The sequence below is a fragment of the Botryllus schlosseri genome, chromosome 15 (assembly GCF_051294905.1).
Source record: "Botryllus schlosseri isolate E-star chromosome 15, Bs_hap1, whole genome shotgun sequence".
Taxonomy (NCBI): domain Eukaryota; kingdom Metazoa; phylum Chordata; class Ascidiacea; order Stolidobranchia; family Styelidae; genus Botryllus; species Botryllus schlosseri.
The window spans coordinates 18718558-18742731 of record NC_137250.1 but is presented as its reverse complement, the minus strand read 5'-3'; the positions used below and the strand labels follow the sequence as shown (position 1 = coordinate 18742731).

At 40.9% G+C, this 24174-nt stretch overlaps 2 protein-coding genes and 1 long non-coding RNA gene across 11 annotated transcripts in view; 2 read left to right on the top strand and 1 right to left on the bottom strand.

Moving 5' to 3' along the window:
• The window catches only part of LOC145456779 (uncharacterized), a 329933-nt gene that overhangs the window by 71377 nt on the left and 234382 nt on the right, over nucleotides 1-24174 (bottom strand). The gene's annotated exons all lie outside the window — the stretch shown is intronic.
• Nucleotides 1-24174, top strand: part of LOC145456745 (protein diaphanous homolog 2-like) — a 233324-nt gene that overhangs the window by 86920 nt on the left and 122230 nt on the right. The window lies entirely within an intron of this gene.
• Nucleotides 6864-10026, top strand: LOC145456756 (uncharacterized). The gene has a single exon (XM_080334875.1). It carries the CDS (start codon nucleotides 7593-7595, stop codon nucleotides 9213-9215), a length of 1623 nt encoding a protein of 540 aa, XP_080191001.1. The 5' UTR covers nucleotides 6864-7592; the 3' UTR covers nucleotides 9216-10026.

The following is a 24174-nucleotide window of genomic DNA, read 5'->3' as shown; positions in this document are numbered from 1 at the left end:
TGTGTGGTGTGCGGTATTTCTTGCGCACTGCGTTTTATGATAAGGATTGCTGGATTGCATATAGGTGGCATTGTCGCTTATCCAAGTGAAGCTTCTGTTTAATGCAACTCTGGGGGTGTGCGCATATACAGTATACACATTACACAACTCGAAATTATATACATATATGCGTCGATGTCAAAGCCTTCATTTATTGTCACCATATGAGCAGTATGTAAGATGCCAGAGGCACGAACGTTGATATTAGTATTATAAATTGTCGTCAAAAGAGCCTATTATTGAAGATCACTTTCCCATAACTTAGTGCTTCTTGAGCATGGATTTTTGCGCCCCGAGTCAAGACGACGTATACTACCACAAGTCATATTTATACAGTATATATATCACGATCCGAAGCAAGTCACTATATATGGACAGGGAATCACATAGGTATAGTTAAAATGACCAATCCGTTGTCATCGAAACTCGCAAAGAATAGCCAATAACCGTTGGGCGTTGGGCGTTGGGCCTAAATCCCGCATGGTAACCCAACAAAGTCGATGGTCGCGAATCCCACCAAACCTTTCAGCGGTCTAAACCTGGGTCGCAGCTACATGTCAGACACTGCTGTTCGGCACCATTCGACTACGGGCTGCCCAAATTGCAGTATTCAATATATCAAGGAATGCAAATGCGTATTGCAGGCACTGCAGGTTACAACCGGAGCTTTGGGAATTCAGCCATACGCAATGCATGTCGTTACTCATCCTATCCATATACGATATATGCAATTGTGCATTTATTGTTACCGGAGTAGTGCTAATGTGACATCTGTTTTCGAGGTTAAAAGTACGTCATAACAAGTGTGGAAACGGATATAGATAATCTTCTACAGACATATAATGCAAATACAAATCATCATAAGTTTAGATACTTGAATCCACATTAAGGCAATAAAATACGGCCAATCTTCGATTACATTGCTTTCTTAACCAGGTGGCGACACCAGCCCTCCAAGTTGTAAATTGGTATTTAATTGATATGTGCACCAGACCTACGTCATATCGAATAACCTAATGATAGGAAAATAGCACTCATTAAAGCTGCGGCAGAATCCGAAGCAGTGAAATCAAAGCTAGAATAGGAATAAACCGAGAATTAGGATACACACTCAACCACGCCATTGTAATTGGTCTTGTCATCGCTTCAAAGTACATTTGTAAATGTGACTAAAATATATGCCTATAATACATGCTGACATGCCAGTATAGTTGGAAGCGTGTCGTGTATTCATTATTAAAAATAAGACGTACGGAAATAAATACCTTGGCACGTAAGTAGACTCGTGACAACGAGTTTAACATCAAAATAGCCTAATATATATTTTACAATTTTCGAAACGTATGCTATCATACTGATAACAATTAATATATCATCTTGTAGTTGTTGTCATAATAATAATAATAATGAGATTTGGCAATATGATTTCCGCACAGCATCTAGCAATTGCAATTTCGGCTGTGTCAGCCTTAACCTTTTATGATCGCCGACCTATTATACTGAATGGAAATCTCTTGCGACCGTTCATGACCACTGACCAGCTACTTCTCTAAACATCAATATCGTTCAATTTATTATGTATTATTTATTTACAAGAATATGCGATGGACGGATCGGCTAACGATAAACCGCTTAGGCTAGATATATTGACATGCTGGTTGCTGGTTGACATGACCCTGGCGTGGTTATGTTGCGGCAATAGGCAGACCACCGGGTTATTTTGTTCGGCTAACAGAGAGTATACAAGAATGGCATGTACAGGTTTTCGTGAAATCTCTGGCGTGGGAATGTACCATTTTGTACAAAAATTTCAAGAGCAGCTTCAGACTACGCTTGTAAACTAGCCTCATTTACCTTGCGAAAACTTCGGTGTAAACACTGCAGCGCTCTTTTAGTCCCCCCCCCATCGGTGACGTATTTTGGAACCCATGATTCTCTCTCCATGCCACAGAAAACAAAAGCAAAAAGTACCAGTTATTTCGATTGCTCGCGCATGCTCGCTCCATGCGACCATGAAGTAAATGATGTCAGTTACCATTATTTATATGAATTATTTGAAGTTTGCTGACAATAATAGGTCATTGTGATTTGAGACAGCACTGCAGGTCGGTCACTACTATATAGCTTCTGCACATAAATGTCCTTGCCGTGAACGTGCATGTATTGTTTATATGCTATCTCATATGATGGTTGGGATCTCTTCGAATCACAAGTCATGTCACTGTACATTTTGGCTCGTGCTAAGTCAAGCCGGAGCCGGATGGTCCTGTTCTTGCAATCTGCGCCCCGCGGTACAAATGCGACCCGGAACAGGAAAGTGTTACACCTAGCGAATAAATGCTAATATGAAACCGCGTGCGTCTCCTTCCATCACGAAAGGATTTTTCTTTTAGCTTCGCCTGATATGCGTGAGCCGTGAACGATTCCAATATTTTTCTAGTAGCGGCAATCTTTACCGGAAGTTACAAAATAACATGCTTCAACATAGTAGTAAATAACAATGGTCCGTGGTCCCACCAGAAGCTAACTCGCGAGAAACTATTGAATAGTCTTAACGGTGTAGCATGACCAATTGGACATGGCTTAACTTAAAATGTGTGATTACCTGCCCTATATTTGTGAAGACACCACTTCCATCAGCTCTACAGGTAAATTTGATCACGTATGTGCTGTGCAATATATGCAAGTACCAACATTATTGACTAAATTCATTCATTAACCTGGAAAAATTTTGACGTTTCGCAAAATTAAATACACGGTGATTTTTCATCACAATAATACTACCGATTATTACTATTGTTATTATCTAAGTAGCGATCGTAAGCTGATAGATATGGACACTTGGACAGACATGCGTTCGCCTTAACTTAATCCAGTTATTTCATGAATAGCGTAATATCCGAGCCCGACTTCGTTCGCCAAGGTGAGTGTGTATGTATGTGTGAGTATGTATGTGTATGCGGGAATTGTATGTATAAACTATAAATGGTAGTGATGAAATTGCCCGTACAAATATGTTGGATTTGGGAGAATTCGCACCCCTGAAATTCTGTTGATCAATACCCAGACTTGGACACCAACACACAAAAAATGGCTACGTCATTTGGCTGAGGTGGGTGTTTGATTAAAAGACTTCTATTTTGGTTCGTTTCGACTCCTTCATGTCTTTTCGCTGTATCACAATCTTGTAATGTTTTGAACTGATGAAATTATCAATAAACTGAACTTATGATATATTATGTAATAACACTCTGAAAGTGCGCCTTCGGGGTATTGCGTGCTTAGAATTACCAGAACCCATACTCCAAAGCACCCACCGTCTGCTATTTCTCGCTCGTGACATTGTGTTTTAGCGACCACTAGCAGACACGATATTGTGAAATTCGATTCCCTGCACTTTGGCGACACTGCGAACACTGCGCGTATCGTTCAGACCATGCATAAACTTTAACACAGACATTACATACAGTGTGATAATTTAACGGTTGACTTTGAGTAATTACGTCGGTATACAATTTTACCATAAGACCGGTGATGACGGTTGTCCCTATACCTATGTCACTAACTAGTTCGTTTGATTTGGATGTAGCCGAGTTCACTGCACCACTCTCTAATTCTTCACATCAGTTAAATAACAAACAGCTTTTGGATCGAGCTGAATACTTTCCACTGACGGGATCCACCAGGTCAAAACTAATCTCTGTACGTCTTTGCTATAAATTTAAGTTGCCAGTTATAGTCTTCTGAGTTCATAGATCCAATGAAGGACATTATAATCGAACAAAAGCGATCACGAAAGAGCGCCCAAAGAAAGACAGCCAAAAGCCGAACACTGTTGCACAAGGCAGAGGGGAATGCCAGATTGAAAGACCGTATTTGGTCGTTTCGTCATCCTCCTATCTGTTCATTACATCGCATTGTGTCTTGCGTATCACATTGTACATTGTGTGTCCTGAGCAGATGTAAATATATACGTCTACGATTATTTCCATCATAGTGAAGTTTGACTCTCGTAATACTGCTTTCGACGTCATAATCAAACCACGGAAAATTGAAGATTTGATAAAAACTGGTGTCCTTACATAAATACTTATGATTGTATCTTGTATATGTAACGAGGAGTGATAGAGATCAAGACGTAGCGAATGCCCGAGTTATTTTTCTCACTCACTTTAGCGACAATTTGTGTAGTTTACCGCCGCCATCAAAATCACAGGAGGGAAATGCGGGTAAATCTCTCGAATATTTTACTTGAGTCGCGTGAGAACTTCCTAGTCGTGTTCCCATTAACCGATCTTGTATAAAAATGGCTACGTTGCATAAGTGTATCTGTTTACATTCCCTATGATAAGCCAGGTAGTAGAAATGACGCGCATCTCTAACGCGAAAATAAAATTCCACCACGACACGGTCACTATAACGCATGGATTTTATTGAGAATTTTCCAAATTTACTGCGTATAGTACAAATTCTATTACCATTTTCAACCCAGTCATATTCATTCATTGATTGTTTATTGCGACCATTGGTGTTTCACAAATATATGGTTTTCATCTATCGCCATATCGTCATCAATCAATCATAATATGAATATTTATTTGAAGACTGTTGGAGGTAATAGAACTTCAATTTACAATTGAATAATATACTCAATTAAAGATTTATTTATATATTGTATACGGGCTACATGCATGTTTTTATTAACTTTAAAATTGTGAGCAGATGCTTTGGTATATTCCAAATATTTCCATTTACGTCACTATATGGAAAACATCGTCAATTTAATATTCGTTATTTCGTGTTGCATTTGCTATTCCTATAGTGTCGACGTAAGCAATATGGGCGGAGAGATCTCGGCGCATTTGAATATCCATCACAACATTACATTCCTGTGACGTGTTGTACGTAACATTACAATGATTTAACTCCTACTCAAACATCATGAAATAATATTTGTTCCTAAAATCCAATGAATATCTTGATCTGTAGCTTTGCTGAGCTTCGGGATGCACCATGTGTACCGTGTTTGCGTATGCTTGCAAAGCAAAACTATAGCACGATATCATACAACACATGCACCTATATACTTGTAAATTGTAAATTATGGCGAGCTCCACTACTTGAAGCGGCATCCCCTGGCATGAAACAACGCTTATACATAAATCAGATTTATAAAAAATCTCGCAATAAATCGGTTTACTCAGACATTGCCCCGTGAAACATAATTACATATTTAGGCATATTATTAATATCACCTTTCAATTCTTTTAGGGTGACTGCTACATGTGCAATTGTGCATGCATCAAATTAATCACCGTTTGCCTATTCAATTTGATACTAGTATTGACAAGAGAGCTCTACAAAAGCAACATATGCTTTCGTCCGAGAAACTTTTAGGTTCAAATGTATATATTTATTTGTGTTGATATGAGAGTGGCATGTTCGACCTTGTGCTTATTTGCGAAGCTCATTGTCACGATAGCAATATTTTTGTTTATTGTCTGTCTTTCTTGTCTCTTCTCTCAAAGCCCGCGAAAGTGACGCAAACTTGACTACGAATCCATGATTCCTGTTCTGTGTTGAGAAGAGAAAATCCCGCATCGCAGTGGTTCAACGTACTCTATATTTATGTATCGACAAAGAAGTATGCGGGCTATATCCAACCACGAGAATCACGCGACTACAGCCTTTACTTGAACTTGGCTGAAGAGATTCGTCAATTTATTAATAGACCGTTTGCATTGTTGGGGTTGCGATACGCTCCATAGCCTCGTTAGTAGTTCCTTCCCAATATATCTGCCTGAGTAATGAAGTAACTACATTGTCACGACTCTCGCAACTCATTTTCGGCCAGTCACTGATATCGATGGCTGAAAATAACGCTATACGTTCACCTTGGCTGCTCAGGATTATACGCGTGGTAACCTTTCAAACGTTTGTTGAAGTCGAGCTGCACGACTTACAGCGCCAGGTGCCTCATAATTTGTAACAGTTGCTTAGTACGATACGACTTCTAAATTTGGGCATTTATAGAATAATGTGACAAGTCACTGTCTGTTTATATTATTTTTTGACCCGTAGCGGCTTATTAGTTGTATATGATTCAACGGCTAGAAAATGACGGCGCAGATCGGAAGGTTGCGTGCATTACGATGCAAAAATTTACACAAAATGCTGTTGTTGAATTAATGACCCGACGGAAGGATAATAGAATTAGAATTAGAATTAAAATTTAATATAATCCGCAAATATGATCTCGAAGTGCCACCAGCATGATAAACTTCATATATACTATTCATAAAATTGAAGAGCATAGTACTAATCATCAAAATCCGAGTCAAATCATCATATTACGTCAGGTGCATGTATATAGCTACCTAAAATGTTGATATATGTAGACTGTAGAGTTCTTATTCCCAAAGTAACCCACTTATATATCCAACTCTAAAATGCATGTATGGCTGACGTCGCACCATAGCGTGACAACACCAAACTCCGTTACAATGAAACATTCGAGGCTGATTTTGGGGGGTTCCAGAGCCACGAGCAGAATAAAATTTATATTTTCGCAATCAGTACCGCGGTAGCTCTCGATTGATACCCGTTTTATCAATTTGATGCTCGGCAAGCCGGTCAAAAAGTTACCGCCTTTAACCAAATGGAAAGTGTGACGTAGACCAATTTCACTGACTCGTGAGATTTGCTTGTGTCCGCGCCACCATATAGGACACTATGGTCGCACAGATAATGTTGAGATCCTGCAACACCGAACGTAGAGAGACTATATCGATCCCGCTGAATGAACTGCGTATGTACATGTGTCCATGAGCCTTGGAGCTCAATAGTGACTTTAGCGGTCATCCGTACCCGCGTGATTTGTTAATCAGTTTGAGGCTTGGTGCTGGTGATAAATTTTTTGTCAGTGATTCAAATTAGTCAAAATTAGGGGTATAAGGGATTCGATTATTGTATTGTTTGGACGTTTGGTGCATCATTGAGTTAATTGTCGTTATTCATTTAGATTATCAGTTTAGCCTAGAGAGTTAACTGTTGTTAACCGATTTGTAACCGCTGCCTTGAAGTAGACGTGGACTTTCATATATTTGATAAATTTGTGTTCCTATTTCTGTAATTGCTTGAATTACTTTGACCGTGTCTCAGGGGTAGGCTCGGATAATAGGACGCATAGAAACTAGGTAGTGGTTGGAATCGAGTTAGCAAGCTACTCGATCAGTCTAAGTTGATACAGCCAAGTCTCTAATCGAGCCAAATATAACGTACTATCGTAACTAGGCTACGATCAAAAGTACGTTACATTAAGTTAACAACACTACTCGTTTGTGGTTAAAAGCTTCTTATTAGCTTTATACCGTATTTTGCAGTTATATAGTGTTTGCAAAACTGATTGCCCCAATACTTGTGAGTCTTCAAATTGAGTACCGGTATTCCATTCATTCCTACCTAATTATTGTAGTGTTCACGTCGACTGAAAGGCATTGTTTACAACTGAGGTTTCAGCGGCACTCGAAGGGTTGGACTATAGTTAAATAGTCATGGCGATGAAGGAACCTGTTGCAAAGGATGAATTGGACGAGGCGCTCGCTTGTTTGGGAGAACAATATAAATTTATTGAAGAAAAAATGTTAAATCCGGATGAGACCCTGCAAATGTACCGCAAGGAGTTGGAACGTGCATTTGAGAAATATGTTACAGTCCAACGACTGTATACTATGGGAATAGAGGATGATATTGTAAAGACAACACACATCAAGGATTATGAAAGGGAGCTTCGGTATTATCAAGAATTTCGATACAAACTTCAAGAATGCTGTAACAAGTGTATCAAGCCCTCTTTAGCACCGTCAATCGGTCGCTCATCTATTCGATCAGGTACCTCATACTCCTTCAAGAGTATTGACAGTGAAAGTTCGAGACGTATTAAAGCTATAGCTTTGAGAGAAAAGGCTCGTTTGAAATTGAAACAGCAAGTAGAAAGAGAGTCTCTGGAGGATGAGCGTATACAGGTAGAACGCAAATTGGCTCGCCAAAAAAATGCGCACCAATATGAATTAGCCTGCGCTGAAGTTGAGGCTTGGGAATTGGGTGATGACAGAATTGACATTCTTGAAACGCCATCTTATCCAAATCCCAAAGAACAGGATGTCGTTGAAACCAGACCGAGTCTGGTAGCATCACGAAGGCACGAGAAAGGTTCATTGTTACAAGGGCAGGGTTTCGAATACCCGGGATGCAACATGACTCAAAGAGAAGGCCAAGAATTTCAGAAAACGTTGTCGCAGCCTGAAATAACCAGGCCCAATGAAAGGCACACCCAAAAAATTGAAGATCGTGGTGATTTGATGGAGATTGCCACGGCTCTGCGAAACGCTTCAGATTTGCCAAAATTAGAACTATTGACGTTTGATGGTTCACCAAAGGAATATACAAGATTCATTCGAAACTTTGAGAAAAATATCGAAAGCAGGGTTTCAGATGGTTATACCCGATTGACGTATCTGTTACAATACTGTAAACGAGAGGCCAAGGAATCAATTCTGCATTGTGCATCCTTTATAGATGGAAATGAGGGCTATAAAACAGCAAAACATATACTGCAAACCGCGTACGGTCGGACCTTTACTATTGGCCGTCAATTTATGGAAGAATTGAATGCCAACCCTAACCTGAAACGAGGGGATAATGAAGGATTAATAGCGTTTTCAAGGAAATTACAGCAATGTTATATAACACTGAAGAATTTGGATCAATACTCAGAATTGGAAAATTTCGACAATTTGGCAAAAATTGCATCTAAGTTACCACCAAACCTGTTTAATGACTGGATCAAATTATCAGCCACAAAAGAAAAGCAAAATGTTGCACCGTCCTTCCATGATCTGGTTGTCATGGTGTCCAATGCAGTGGAATGCTCAAATTCGAGCATGGCTAAGGTGAATAATTCTATTAATAAGGAGCAATCCACTCAAAGAGCATCCGGTACAAGGAACAAATATTACGCCAATGCTACAACTGCAGAATTTGAGGCGACAGATAACAAGGGGGTTGTATCGCTCCTAAAGAAATTAATATGGTATGCCCCGACTGTAATGGCAGTCATTCGCTTAAAACCTGCTCTTCATTCTCAAAGAAAAGCCCGGAGGATAAATATAAACTGATCAGAGTCAGTAATATTTGCGCGAATTGCTTTATACCAGGACATATCGCGAAAACATGTAGATGGCCAAACGCTTGTACTGTGCAGTCTTGCAAAGCTGGAAAGCATCATACCCTTTTGCATCGAAGTGAGAACAATGCCGCCGATGAAGAAGGGGCTCAAAACTCTGTTGTTGGTCCGCGATCCTTCGCCTCAACGATCCTTGGACGGGGAGTATATTTGAATGTTGTTCCGGTGAGAGTTCATTCTCAGAGCGGTATACTTCTCGAAGTTTGGGCCTTTTTGGACCCGGGCAGTAGTGTGTGCTTTTGCAGCAAAGCTTTGACAGAAATGTTGTCTGCCAAGACGCGGAAACTGTCCTACTCTTCAATGACAATACACGGAACAAAGACTCAATCTGGTGAGTTTGTTGATTTAAGTATTGAAGCACTGGAAGGCAACAGTCGAGTCAATCTCAAGCACGTGCTGTCAATTGACAAAATCCCTGCTTCAGCCAACAAGTATAAGGAAAATCCGGATATTGAACGCTACCCTCATTTGAGTGGGATTGAATTTCCCAGTCTTCCATGTGATGAAGTTCATTTATTAATTGGTTCTAATGTAAGTGAATCATTGTGGATTGAAGAATCAAGGGAAGGTCGTTCGGGGGAACCTGTTGCACAGAAATCTCCATGGGGTTGGAGTTTAGTCGGACCAAAGCCGGAAACCACAAGTGATTCTGAAGTCGATGTTATCAACTTTATTCAAATTCAAGACGTACTGACAGAACAAATTGAAGATTTGTGGAATACAGACTTCAAAGATGTGGCCTTGACACCCCAACCCGTCTTGTCTAGAGAAGATCGTTATGCACTCAATTGTGTAAAAGACGGTATAAGAAGAGTGGATGGGCATTATGAGGTCCCACTACTGTGGCGACCAGGATGTCCCAAGCTTCCAAACAACCGACCAGTTGCAGAGAAACGTCTGTCTTGCTTGCACAAAAGACTGTCCAAAGACTCCGTCTTGAAAGAAAAATGCTGCGAGGAAATGAAGAAATTCATCGATAAAGGTTTCGCCCGTATTGTGCCGGAAAATGAAATTGATGCACCGAAAGACAAGACCTGGTATCTGCCACATCAACCTGTGCTTTCTGATAGAAAGCCGGGGAAAGTGAGACTAGTTTTTGACGCAGCTTCTCAATTTCGGAATACATCTTTGAATCAACAACTACTCCAGGGCGCAGATTTGGCAAACAGCCTACTTGGTGTTCTTCTGAGATTCCGTCAAGGGAAGTATGCCATCTTGGCAGACATCACTGCGATGTTTCTCATGGTTAAAGTCAGTAAAAAAGATTGGAACACACTTCGGTTTCTGTTTTGGCCTGGAGGTGACCTTGCAAAGGCACCAGTTGAATATAATATGATGGTGATGAACTTTGGAAACAGTTGCAGCCCATTTTGTGCAAACTATTGCTTAAGGCAAACAGCTATTGACTATGGTCGAAACTACCCACCGGAAATTGCAAGGAATGTGGAAAGGCGCGTCTATGTTGATGACTTTCTCTTAACGGCTGACACGGTAGAGGAGGGTAGAAGAATGGCAAGACAGACTCAAGAATTGGTAGCCCAAGGGGGTTTCCACTTATCCAAGTGGATAAGCAATCACAGCGATATTCTTGAGGATATACCAATGGAAGACAGAGCTCCGTTGCAATCTAACATTGATTTGGATGAGGATAAACCAGAACGTGTTCTGGGTGTGCAGTGGTCAGTGCAAGAAGATTGTTTTTTGTATCGCATAGAGTTGAAATCGAAGCCAAAAACCAAACGTGGCGTATTAAGCATTTTATGCTCAATTTATGATCCAATGGGATTGGTGAGTCCTGTCATACTGACGGCAAGATTACTTTTTCAGAACTTATGTCGGATTGATATCTCCTGGGATGAACAGATTCCAGATGACATTGCAGTCAAGTGGAGCAAGTGGACGGATTCCCTGTCAAGATTATCTGAATTGCGAGTACATCGTTACATGCTAAGAGATACCGCGGGTGGGATTAAATCAAAGCAGTTGCATCATTTCGGCGACGCATCAAAGTCAGCGTATGGCACAGCATCTTATCTCAGAGTAAAGGACGGTGCTGGAAAAGTGCGCTGCACTCTTTTATTGGCCAGAGCCAGAATTTGCCCTCTGAAAGCAGCATGCACCCTTCCACGTCTGGAGTTAACGGCAGCAGCACTGGCGGAGAAAATGGACCAATGTCTAAGGAAGGAATTGGATATGGAAGGCTTGGAATCCTATTTTTGGTCCGACTCCACATGTGTTTTACAGAGTATTCACAATACATCCACAAGATTCCCAACATTCGTAGCGAATCGATTGTCTAAAATTGAGGAAGGTTCGAAACCGCAGCAATGGCGCTATGTGCCGACAAAATTGAATCCAGCTGATTATGCGTCACGAGGCATGGATGCTCAAGATTTGGTTACATCCAAGGTATGGCTCGATGGACCTGAATTTCTATATGAAGAACAGAGTGAGTGGCCTGTCATGCCAATCAACTTACCTCAGTTACCAGATGAATTGGTTTCAACAAAAACTATCGTTGCCAGTGCAGTACAGGCAACACAAGAGCCACTAGATCGGTTCTTGGGCAGATTCTCATCGTGGTATAAACTCTTGAAGGCCACTGCTTGGATGATACGCTTCAAAAAATGGTTGAAAGACAAAGGTCAAACGTCTCTAAACGGCAATCTGTCACCCAGTGAAATGGAAGCAGCAGCGATGTCGCTGATACGATATGTCCAGGGTAAGCAATACAACTCTGTAATCGCTGCCCTTTCGTCGTTATCCGACCAACCAGGGAAAAGAGTTATACGGAAGCACAAAATTGCTACTTCTTTATTGAAGTTAAATCCTGGCCTTGTCGATAACGTACTAAGAGTGATTGGCCGTCTGCGAAACTCCACTCTGAAATTTGAAACAAGGTGTCCGATCATCATTCCCAAGGGACATTTGGCTGACCTACTCATCAGGTATTATCATGAAACTTCTCACCACTGTGGGCCTAGTCACACTTGGACGTTGCTTCGTCAGAAATATTGGCTTGTTGGTGGAATAACAGCTGTGAAACGGGTTCTCGGTCAATGTGTGATTTGCAAAAAGCGATCTGCACCTACATTGACTCAATTTATGGCTGATTTACCTAAGGAAAGGTTGATGTCCGATGATGCTCCCTTCTCACACGTCGGAATAGACAACTTTGGACCCTATATCATTAAACAAGGACGAAGCACTCCAAAACGTTGGGGTTTAATTGTGACCTGCATGGCTTCTCGAGCAGTTCATTTGGAGATTGTCCATTCAATGGATGCAGATTCATGTATAAATGCGTTGAGACGTTGCATGACTCGTCGTGGTCGATTCAAGTCTCTTACCTGTGACAATGGCGGTAATTTTATCGCGACCAACAGAATACTACGTGAGGAAATGAAAGTGTGGGTAACTCGAGTAAGATGGGAGAGTTCTATCGACAGGAAGGCATTGAATTTAAATTCAATCCACCGACTGCGTCACACTTTGGAGGGATTTTCGAGAGACTGATCCGATCAGCCAAGCAGATACTTTCTTCTTTGCTGAGTAATCAAATAGTTACTGACGAAGTAATGTCTACTATATTTTGTGAAGTTGAAGGGGTACTCAACTCACGTCCTCTTACTCCCGTGATTATGGACGCACAAAGCGATACACCATTGACACCAAATCATCTACTGTTCGCAAGATCTGGTGATGAATTTGTTCCGGGGTTGTTTAATCGCAAAGATTGCTATACAAGGCGTCGTTGGCGTCAGGTCCAATTCTTGACCGAACAATTTTGGATGCGGTGGAAGCGAGAGTACTTGCAAACTTTGCAAGTGCGACAGAAATGGGTTTCTTCCAAAGAGAACCTTCAACAGAATGATATTGTCCTCATAGTTGATAATACACAGCCAAGAGGGAAGTGGCTCACAGGAAGGGTAACTGAAACTATCAAAGACAAACTCGGCTGCGTTCGCCAAGTTTGGGTTATGTCTTCTCAAGGTCTATTGCGTAGGCCAGTGACAAAGTTGTGTTTGATATGTAAGGCTGAATAGCTTTCGATGAAGTTGTTTCTTTGTGAATTTGTTATTTCTCGTTGTTTGATGTTGAATTTCGATGTACTCAATGTGATTCCTACATCTGTGGGGGGGTATGTAACACGAGAAATGTTGAGTGTCCATGAGCCTTGGAGCTCAATAGTGACTTTAGCGGTCATCCGTACCCGCGTGATTTGTTAATCAGTTTGAGGCTTGGTGCTGGTGATAAGTTTTTTGTCAGTGATTCAAATTAGTCAAAATTAGGGGTATAAGGGATTCGATTATTGTATTGTTTGGACGTTTGGTGCATCATTGAGTTAATTGTCGTTATTCATTTAGATTATCAGTTTAGCCTAGCTAGAGAGTTAACTGTTGTTAACCGATTTGTAACCGCTGCCTTGAAGTAGACGTGGACTTTCATTTGATAAATTTGTGTTCCTATTTCTGTAATTGCTTGAATTACTTTGACTGTGTCTCAGGGGTAGGCTCGGATAATAGGACGCATAGAAACTAGGTAGTGGTTGGAATAGAGTTAGCAAGCTACTCGATCAGTCTAAGTTGATACAGCCAAGTCTCTAATCGAGCCAAATATAACGTACTATCGTAACTAGGCTACGATCAAAAGTACGTTACACATGTGTGCATTTGTGTGATCTAGAATGACAAAGAGTGTGTCCGAAGTTAGAATGAAAGAAGATTCCTTCATATGGTTGCAGTAATTCTAACTTACTATGCGCTATACGCAAGTATAGATTGCGTAATATATATGCTTTGTGTACGGTACAGACGATAATTGGATGACACGGCAATAGATACGCCAGCCTATATTTCCGCCACTTGAATCTGCAATGTAATGCGTCATGCACTGTCGCGTGCGTCTTGAGAATTCTGACGGAAAGGATTATTTTTAGTAATGGTGCTATATCAGTAGCCCCTTCAACTCACGAGCGATGTTTAAACAAACAAGCGATATTCGTCATACAGACGGCCTATCAGGCGACCGGACTCCCACACCAAATCTTATCGATTCTGGTTATAGTTCCCATAGGGGCAAAAAAACATCTGATCGTTAAAAATAATGTGCAAATATATACCCTTTTACGGCAAAAATCAAAATACATATAAAGGCGGACATTGATGGGTGGTTGCCATCTCATTGATACCTGTTGATTGAAGAAATATAGACTACTCGCAGAAATGTACAACTTCAAATTGAGCGTGGGGAAAATGTGGTTGATTTTCATATTGGATATGACCTGTTACAGAAACAATATGTTTGTTACCTCTTCGCCGGTGCTCCGATCAGGCGAGCGAACGGGTGCACGCCCAAGTAAATGGATCTACTATGGAGAATACCCTTGTCACGTCAAATCGAACGAAGAAATATTAGCGATACAATATGGGTGGATGAGACCTGCAATTCACTGGACTTGTCACTCATACGTCCAAGCAGACGAGCCTCACGTACATAGGTACGCATTTTCATTGCAACGGGGGAGACAGCGCAAATTCCTAACGGTTGACAGAAACGCACGGAAAGGATATAGATTGACAAAAGGTTGGAAAGAGGCGCCGTTGCGTAATGAAGATCACAATGCAAAAGAAATACTCTTCCGCCACACTTTCGACAAGAAGTTGAACGGAGGGCTGCTGAAAACAGACGATGAATGCACCCTGATGAAATGGGAAGGAAATGGAAATCCAGCAGAAGTGGGTGTAAACTGCAGCAGTTCATGTCGGCAGTGTACAAATACTTCCGTCATTGGGGTGTTTTAAAGCACTTTGTTTGAAACATGCTTTAAACAGTGTTTTCAGAATAATGCCATTGAAAAATGTAAACAAACATGTAGTATGAGCCTAACACGGACGATTTGCACCCGATATAGTCGACGTATACGATATGGAGTGGTTGGATACCTCGAAGTTGTCGACGTTTCAACAGTTATAGCACGTATAGATAAATAGATCACTGGTACGGAATGGCTGTTTGATGATGATTACCGCCGACCGCAAAGATGCTACATTACGATGTAGTCCTGGTTAAAGATAATTTTTGAACCGTAGGGGTCGGAAGCCTTTGTCGTCAAAGGAGACATATAGATCCTATGTTTGCAATTGTCAATGTCAGTCCACTGTGACGTCACGTCTGTAACATGTTTGTTTTAAATTGATTCTTAAATAGTATATTCATATTGAAATGAACCCGAATATTTTCGGCTGACACTCGTCAGGGGTAATCGTCAGCAACTAGTCGATTACCCCTGACGAGTGTCAGCCGAAAATATTCGGGTTCATTTCAATATGAATATACTATTTAATTGTATATTGAAGTTCTGTACCTCCAAGAAGCTCTTCAAATTGATTCTTGTTTTAAATGCAACCCTATCCGCCATCCGCTGACTAAATGTTATTGGGCACTATCATGGTACTTTTGAGAGTGTCTACCTGAATATATTTTCACCTAAAATTTACCTTTATTATGTATTTTGATAGCAATATATGCACTTTATTACTGTGAGAAAGCACCGCCCGGAGAGATTAGACATCGTATGTCTGGCTGATACGAAGTTTTTGAAACGATTCTGTCGACGAAGTTGTTTTATGTAAACGTTATTTCCCTAAATTTTTGATTGCATTTCTATTCATACCAATACCTGTGGTAGTTTGACTTTATTTAATTTATTTTACACGTGTAAAATATAAATTTAAATTATTAAGTATATATGATATTGATATGTATTACCGGAGCTAGCTGTCAAGAATTTGTTCTGTTGATTCTGATGCGCTGGCGGTTAAGGTCACGGTTTCATGTGGTGTGAGTATCGTAGGAGTTTATTTGTCCACAATCCCATTTATCCACAAACTCACAACTTAATGCCCAAAGAGCCTACATTATTATGTTAATGACGCGAAACGATCACAGGCTCTCTGATATTCATAACCCAAGCCCGGCAACTGAGACGCAACTCTATAAAACTGTATAAATCGAACTAAAACAATCGATTTATGTTATCAACTTTATAGGAAAATTTGTCTTATACAGGTATCGGCTCAAAATTCTGATCTTTGTCAAGCTCTGTCATATCTACGCCTAAGTCATTAAGCTGCGCTGCGTCAAAAAGTACTACAGTATTTGACAATCGCAATGCAAATTGTTCATGAAATTCAATTTATTTTGACTTATAACTGAAAAATATCGAACTGGGATATTTTGGAGATGCTACAGCGATGTAAAAATGCTGGTGTACAAATCAATTTATATCTCATTATAGAGACACAAAAATATAAATCGTGGAACGGATTTATGTAATGAATTATAATTAGGGCTGAGCACTCGAATCCGAATCGAGTATTAATTAGAATTAGAATTTATTATAATTATTATAATTATAATTCGAGTCGAGTAGCGAGAGACGATTCTTTCGAGTACTGAAATTACATGCATTCATATTTACATTATCAACGAAAATTAAATAGTTTCGGTACTTCTTTCCTAACATGGAAGCGTTGAAATCTCGATTGGTTGTATCACAGCATCCAAAGCACGTTAGCCTACGAAGCTACTCACGTTATAGTAGGAATGAGATTTCTGCGGTAAACATTCTTAACAACCCACAACGTTGTCATAAAGCGTAATGAATTAGGTAGGCTATGGCCGAAAAAAAATACCAAAACATCTTTGTGTGGAGTAGAGATATAGATTAATAACCTATGGAGGTTAGTAATCTATCGTAGAATTGGCAATGCTGTCTTTGTGGTCGCATGAAAGGTAGCCTTTGAACTTTCCACATAATGCATACTCATATGACGTCATAATGAGTGGTACTCGATTCAGAACCGAAGCAGTGTAGTATTCCTACTCGATTTTGCCCAGCCCAATGATGATCCCAGTGGAATAAATTCATACTTCACAAATTTCAAAATTTTCCATATTTTAGGTGTGTATTCCACAGATCTTTATAAGTGGCATTGGCGCTGCACTCAATAAAGTTTGAGATTATTTGGCAATCGGATATACTGATACTGATCTGATAACAAGACATCAAGCATCGCTTAACAAGTGACTCGGCAAAGTGCACGGCCTACGCATACTACAGATACCTACGTGCTTACCGGCGGCGATAAGACTTTTGCCGAGAAACACCGGCGCATGCAGGCCAAAAGCTTACATCTCGATATGTACGAGCAGTGAGCACCCATCTCGATATATATTCGAGCACTGAAATGTTCAGCGTTGATACAGTGGTGCCCAATAAATATACATACGGGCTTTCGTCAGTTATGGACCACCAAGAACTTCAATGGTAGCCGCATACCTTCCTGAAGCTGTAAGTGCCACGAGAAAAAAGTTGCTACTAATATAATAGGACTGTGCAAATGTTCTCAATACAGTATCACCACTCCGGGGATCGTATACGTGCGTAAATATATCATTGGGATCCAGGCTCTTGCTATTGCGACGGCGCAAGATAAGCCTGGATGATTTCGACGAACTTGATACAGAGACAACTTTGTCACCCCAGGTAAGCATGTATGTGATTCCAGAACTTTCTGCCGAATAGTATTCGAGCATGTAGTGGCAGTTCCAAGCGACTTTTTGACTGCTGGTTGCCATAATCAAACCTCGATATGGCGTCAGATATTTTCTTTTGTCACCCGGCGATCGCAATTTGATAAAACATTTCTGCGGTGGAGATAGACGGATTGTTTGTTGATCCAGTTCATTAGAACTGAGAGTCTTCTCGTCGATTCCACTCGGCAGCTTGTAACTGCTTACAATCCTAACTAACAGGTCTAATACGATTGAAAATTTAAAAATATATATCAAAACAGCTAGCATCCTTGATTGTTCGGTAGCGTTAATGGTATTTTCGACAGGGATATCCCTGATAGTTCTAGATATCCCTGATTTTCGATTTCACTGGACGATCTGCGGTCTATTCGTTCCAATGATATCAATATATATCATTGATTCGTTTGCTGCAGAGAGTATCGATCTCACATTTCTTGGCAGATGATTTACAGCACACGGATTATTTGCCGTAAGGATCACCGAATATCATATTTAATATTGCTAAAACGACAAATTCCTTGATTTAAAAGACGATCTATAATAATGCACCATAACTACACTGGTCTCGACCCCATCACAGAACGGCGACGGACCTAACATCCAGGTCAAATAGCAATTTAAAACAAATATAGTATTGAATCCTACTTCTGATAGCAGCTGCGGATAAAGGCTTATCAGCCTAGTGACTTCAACAAAAGTCAACATCCTCAAACTACATTTCATGGTTAAGCCGGAGTGCGATGCCTTTGTTCTGGCGAGCATGAAATTCAAGTATTTCCAAGCACACTGCTATGGCTTCCTAATATAAATAGCGCATGATCAGTTTTTGAAAAATACGGTAGCCTACGCAATACACATCCGTTTTCATGTGATGAGAAGCCGAAGGCTGACGCTCTAGCTTTGCACTTTCCGTCGGTTAGCAATAACAGTAATTATAATTATTCTTCCACATCTCGTACAAGGCTGAATGCGGTTGAGGATCGTATTTACTCCCAAATTACCAGTTACACTACTCCGCAGTCCCCACTCAACAATGGCATCATAAACCGTCCCTTTTCCATGCCGAACTGAAATCGGTCATTTCGTCTCGGGAAACACTAGCCTTCGTTTGGACGATATCGCATACCCCGTGTTAAAGCATTTTTCTGACAAGTCTCTGACATACCTCCATATGATCAACGCCTAATGGAGTAAATGTATTTCTTCTCGACTCATGGAAACACTCTGTCGTCGTCCTTATATTCAGGGCATGGTAGGGAACGAAATTTCGGTATGAAGTATGGAATGGTATGGAAGTATTGAAGTATGATGGTATGGCAATATTGAAGTATGGTATGGTATGGAAATTTTGAAGTGGTATGGGAATTATTTTCCATACTTCCATACTGTGGCAGTTTTGCCAGAACCATATGACAATGATCAATCTCTTTCATCCGTCTACTCTCCCTCACATTACCAAAAGCAACTTAGACGATCAATTTGGGGAGTTCATGTTCACCATCAAAGGGCTGATAGATAAATTTGCACCTCTTCAACGCATCTCAAGAAGTCGTCGAAAATTGAACAGGGTACCGTGGATGTCTTCAAAGTTGGTGCAACTGATCAGAAAACGTAACCGGTGGCATCACAGACTCGACACCAAGAACACCTCACAAGACGAACGAGAAAGATTTCGACGCTTCAGGAATCTCATCTCCCATCATATCTCCAAGGCAAAAGCGAAAGCTAACGCGCAATTCTTCAACAAACATAAAAAGGACACTCGAAAAACCTGGTCAAGAATTAAATTGCTCTTGCACCGGAAAAAACGCCCCAGGCCTGTCTCGCAAATCACGAACTCGACTACCGGGGACAATCGGACAGATCGTGCGGCCATTTCAAATTACTTCAATGAATATTTTTGCAATGTAGGGCCTAATATCGCCTCATCTATTTCTAAACCTGCGTCGGCCAGGCCTGAGGTTAAATCAGTATCCCAATCCATCATGCTCGAGCCTGCAACTTCCACGGAAGTGGTACTTGCCATGTTCATGAACCTAAATCTAACAAGGCAGTTAGATATGATATAATTCCAGCCTGATTTTTAAAACTGATTAGCCTGCACATCCGCCATCTCATTGCGCATTCATGATAGAAAATGGTGTCTACCCAAATTATCTGAAAACTGCCAGAGTTGTCCCGGTTTACAAAGCCGGAGATAGAGCTAATGTCACTAACTACCGACCTATATCTGTCCTACCGTGTATTGGAATTGTGTTCGAAAAACTGCTCCTCTCCCGCCTATCTTCGTTCCTCGCCAAGGTGTCTATCATTTCCCCACAACAATTCGGCTTCCGCAAAAGCATCAAATCTCGCATGCCCTGCTAACAGTGGCTGAACAGTACTATGACATCTTGGAGAAACGAAGTGTGGGGTGTAGCATTTTTCTTGATCTAAAAAAAGCGTTTGACTGCTTCGATCACAGTATTCTTCTCTTGAAATTGGCGCGCTACGGGTTCCGGGGTCCACAACTGGAGCTCATGAAAAGCTACCTGACTGGGAGGTATCAAATGGTTTCGATATCCAACACTTTGTCTTTGTCCTCCTCCCACCTTGTTAAATGTGGTGTTCCGCAAGGCTCTGTTCTTGGACCTGTCCTTTTTACTTTATATGTCAATGATATCTTTGAAACCTCATCATTGAATACCACACTCTTCGCTGACGATACTCACCTCCTATCTCACGCACCTACTACCGCAAGCTTGAATGCCGTCACCCGTGATCAAATGCCCAAAGTGCATGAGTGGACTTCCCATGATAGCCTTCGGGTTAACGCTGCGAAATCCCAATTATTGGTCGTGAACTCCTGCGATAACCTAACCGTTGACATCGCTGGCCAACCAATTTCCAACACTAAAAATGCCAAACACCTTGGTGTCTTACTGGATTCGGACATGTCCTGGAAGAGTCACATACAATCACTAAAACCACAACTATCGAACCGAGCGAGATAGTGTAATGGTTATGCGTCCGGCTTCTCGAGCGGTAGGTCGTGTGTTCGATCCCCGGCCGGGCCATACCAAAGACTCGAAAATTGGTATCCGCAGCTATCTTGCTAGGCGCTCAGCATGGAGGAGAAAAAAACCGGGGGCGCAGACTAGATGACCTCATGAGCCGTATCGCTCCGTCGTCAAAAAGCATCTCGATGGTGCAGGCGAAAAAGAATATCATCTCTCTCTCTCTCTAGGCTACGGCACACGCGCGTCAACGAAGAACAACTACCATGTGATCATGACTGAATACAAGAAAACTGAATTCAAGTCGAAATACAAGCAGGATTATTGGACCACGACCTAACATCGACCTCGCCCTCCGCCACATACCACGTCATTTTGTCGCTTGCGTTAATTCGTATTGAGTGTGCATGTGCTTGTGCATGCCTCTTATTTACTTCGCCTAGGCTAAGGTGGGTGGCTGATCTTAAAGGCTACTCCAAGTTGTTTCGACACCGTCCTATCTTTTCATTGTATCGCAGTCTTGTGATGTTTTTGAAACGATGAAAATATTAATAAACCTGATTGATTGATCTTACTTTCGATTAGTCAAATCGAGTGTATACATCAGAAAAGCGTTCACTTACAGGTCTATGTTCATTGTTCAATTTTTCATGTCTCAAATTGGCACTGTGGCTCACCCCCCAGGTCGACATCTATTCGACGACAAACAAGTTGCGCAACACGCATATGAAGGAAAATAATATTAATGATAATTATTCAAATCAAACATCATAAAAGAGCTTCCTGGAGGTACAGAACTTCAATATAGCCTACTTTTCAATAATACGATAAAAACGAATGATATTCTACCGCTGTCGGGTTACAGCCCAGCAAACACTAGATGTCTTTTGAACCTGTCAGGATATCTTTTTCTTGTCCAGCCAGGTTCAAATCATATCTTGTGCATGCTTTGTGCTGAAGCACGACTTAAATATATCTTTTTCATGTCCAGTCATGTTCAAATCATATCTTTGTGCAAACCTTGTGCTGAAGCACGACTTAAATATATCTTGTTCTTGTCCAGTCAAGTCCAAATCGTATCTTGTTCATACCTTGTGCTGAAGCACGAATTAAATATATTTTTTTCTTGTCCAGTCAAGTCCAAATCATATCTCGTCCATACCTTGTGCTGAAGCACAACACAAATATATCTTGTTCTTGTCCTGTCAAGTCCAAATCATGTCTTGTCCATACATTGTGCTGAAGCACGACTTAAATATATCTTGTTCTTGTCCAGTCGAGTCCAAATCGTATCTTGTTCATACCTTGTGCTGAAGCACGAATTAAATATATCTTGTTCTTGTCCTGTCAAGTCCAAATCATGTCTTGTCCATACATTGTGCTGAAGCACGACTTAAATATATCTTGTTCTTGTCCAGTCGAGTCCAAATCGTATCTTGTTCATACCTTGTGCTGAAGCACGAATCAATTTTTTTTTGTCCAGTCAAGTCCAAATCATATCTTGTCCATACCTTGTGCTGAAGCACGACACAAATATATCTTGTTCTTGTCCAGTCAAGTCCAAATCATGTCTTGTCCATACCCTGTGATGGCCTCCGCTGCTTTCGGTGGTTGATGGGTATTATAGAGTGTATAATTGGAATTGGTCGGCTCCGAAATTTTGGAAGGCAATTTGAAAGTCAGCAAAATCCGGCTGGAGAATTTCCGGTTCTGCGTCCCAAAAACTTCTACCAAAATCATGATATCGTATTTAAGATTATAATTAAGAATGTTGCTAAAATCCAACTGTCGAAATAAATTCAGAATCCGCATCCAGTCCGGCTGAAATCGCTGAAATCCTGCTACGACTCCGGCTTCTGATCCGGAGTGTAAACGAGAGGCCGTTTCTCCCTTGCGAGTTCACATAAGTTTTGGCGCGGAATACTGGCAGACAAAGCGCTCTCGTAATGGCGGCTTACAGCTATACAGTCGTATGTTAGGTTTAGTTGCGTTCTGGAATTAATCGTGGTAAATTGAGGCTCAACCAACCATATTCCTTCAGAGGATTACTGAAAACTTAACTGTAGATGGTAATTTATATATGCTTCATACGAAACATAGGTATATGATGTATGGTATAAATGTCACAAAGTATATATAGAACTTGGTTTGCACTTTTGCGAATATCATAAGCTATTGTGACAGTGCTGGATTATATATAATATCATCAGATGGTGGTCGTTGAAATCATTCATTGTGATCGAATGTTTTTGTACTTTTGTCTATAATAGTGTAGTGGGGGCTCAGCTACCAACAACGTGGTAATGCCCAGACATAAAATAAGACGGGGGAAGCATAGACGTAGGCAGTACCAGAAAGAGTGGATACGGTCCAAGCGAGCTAGAATCGGCGATTTGACGGGACGGATCGTTTCATCATCATCAAGTCACTTGAGTACCTACTCCGAAAAGTCCAGTAGCAGTGGTGATGACGTTATACCTGAACCTGCAGTTATGTCGCACCGTTTGCATGATGCATATTCAGAGAAAAGAACTTGACTGACGGCGATTGCAAGAAGTCTGAACTGGTATGATTTGTATGACTTGTATGACATTTGGTATGATTTGTATGACATTTGGTATGACTTGTAGCACGGCACACTTCTAGGCTTTTGTAAGGCACCGGTTATTCTAGGGGCGCCAACTCAAAATTGGTCGCAGGCCACTTTTCAATTTCGGTAGAGGATGCAGGCCGCATGAATTCAATAACGAGATTAATTAGGCCACAGAGTTGAACGCCTTATGAAATCTTAATTAGGGATTGCACCGTGTGTTGATTGATCAGGGAGAAAAAACATGGCGGCGCCTGCATGACAATGTTATTTTCAAATTCACATTGTCCTCAGCATTATCGGTGGGAAATGGATTTGAAGTGACATTGCTGTCGTTGTAATACATTCATTAAATACGATTTATTCATTGTATATGTGGATAAATGGGCGAATAATGTATCGATTCAGCAATCCGGCCTATATCCGGCCCGCCGACTGGAGAAGTTGCCCACCCCTGATCTAACCTCTCGTCAAGATCAACGTTCCATCAAGTTATTTGATGTCTATGCAGGCGCGTAGCCAGAGGGGGGGTTTCGAGGGTATAGTCGTCATTTACGCATGTACTTAACCATAATGAATTGATGCTATATTAGTGAATTCGAAAAATATCGAAACCCTGCCATATTATTTTAAAAAACCCTACTTATTTTTTGCCATTTGTATTTTGTACTACAGGTATCTGCTTTGAAAGGACTTCACGGTGA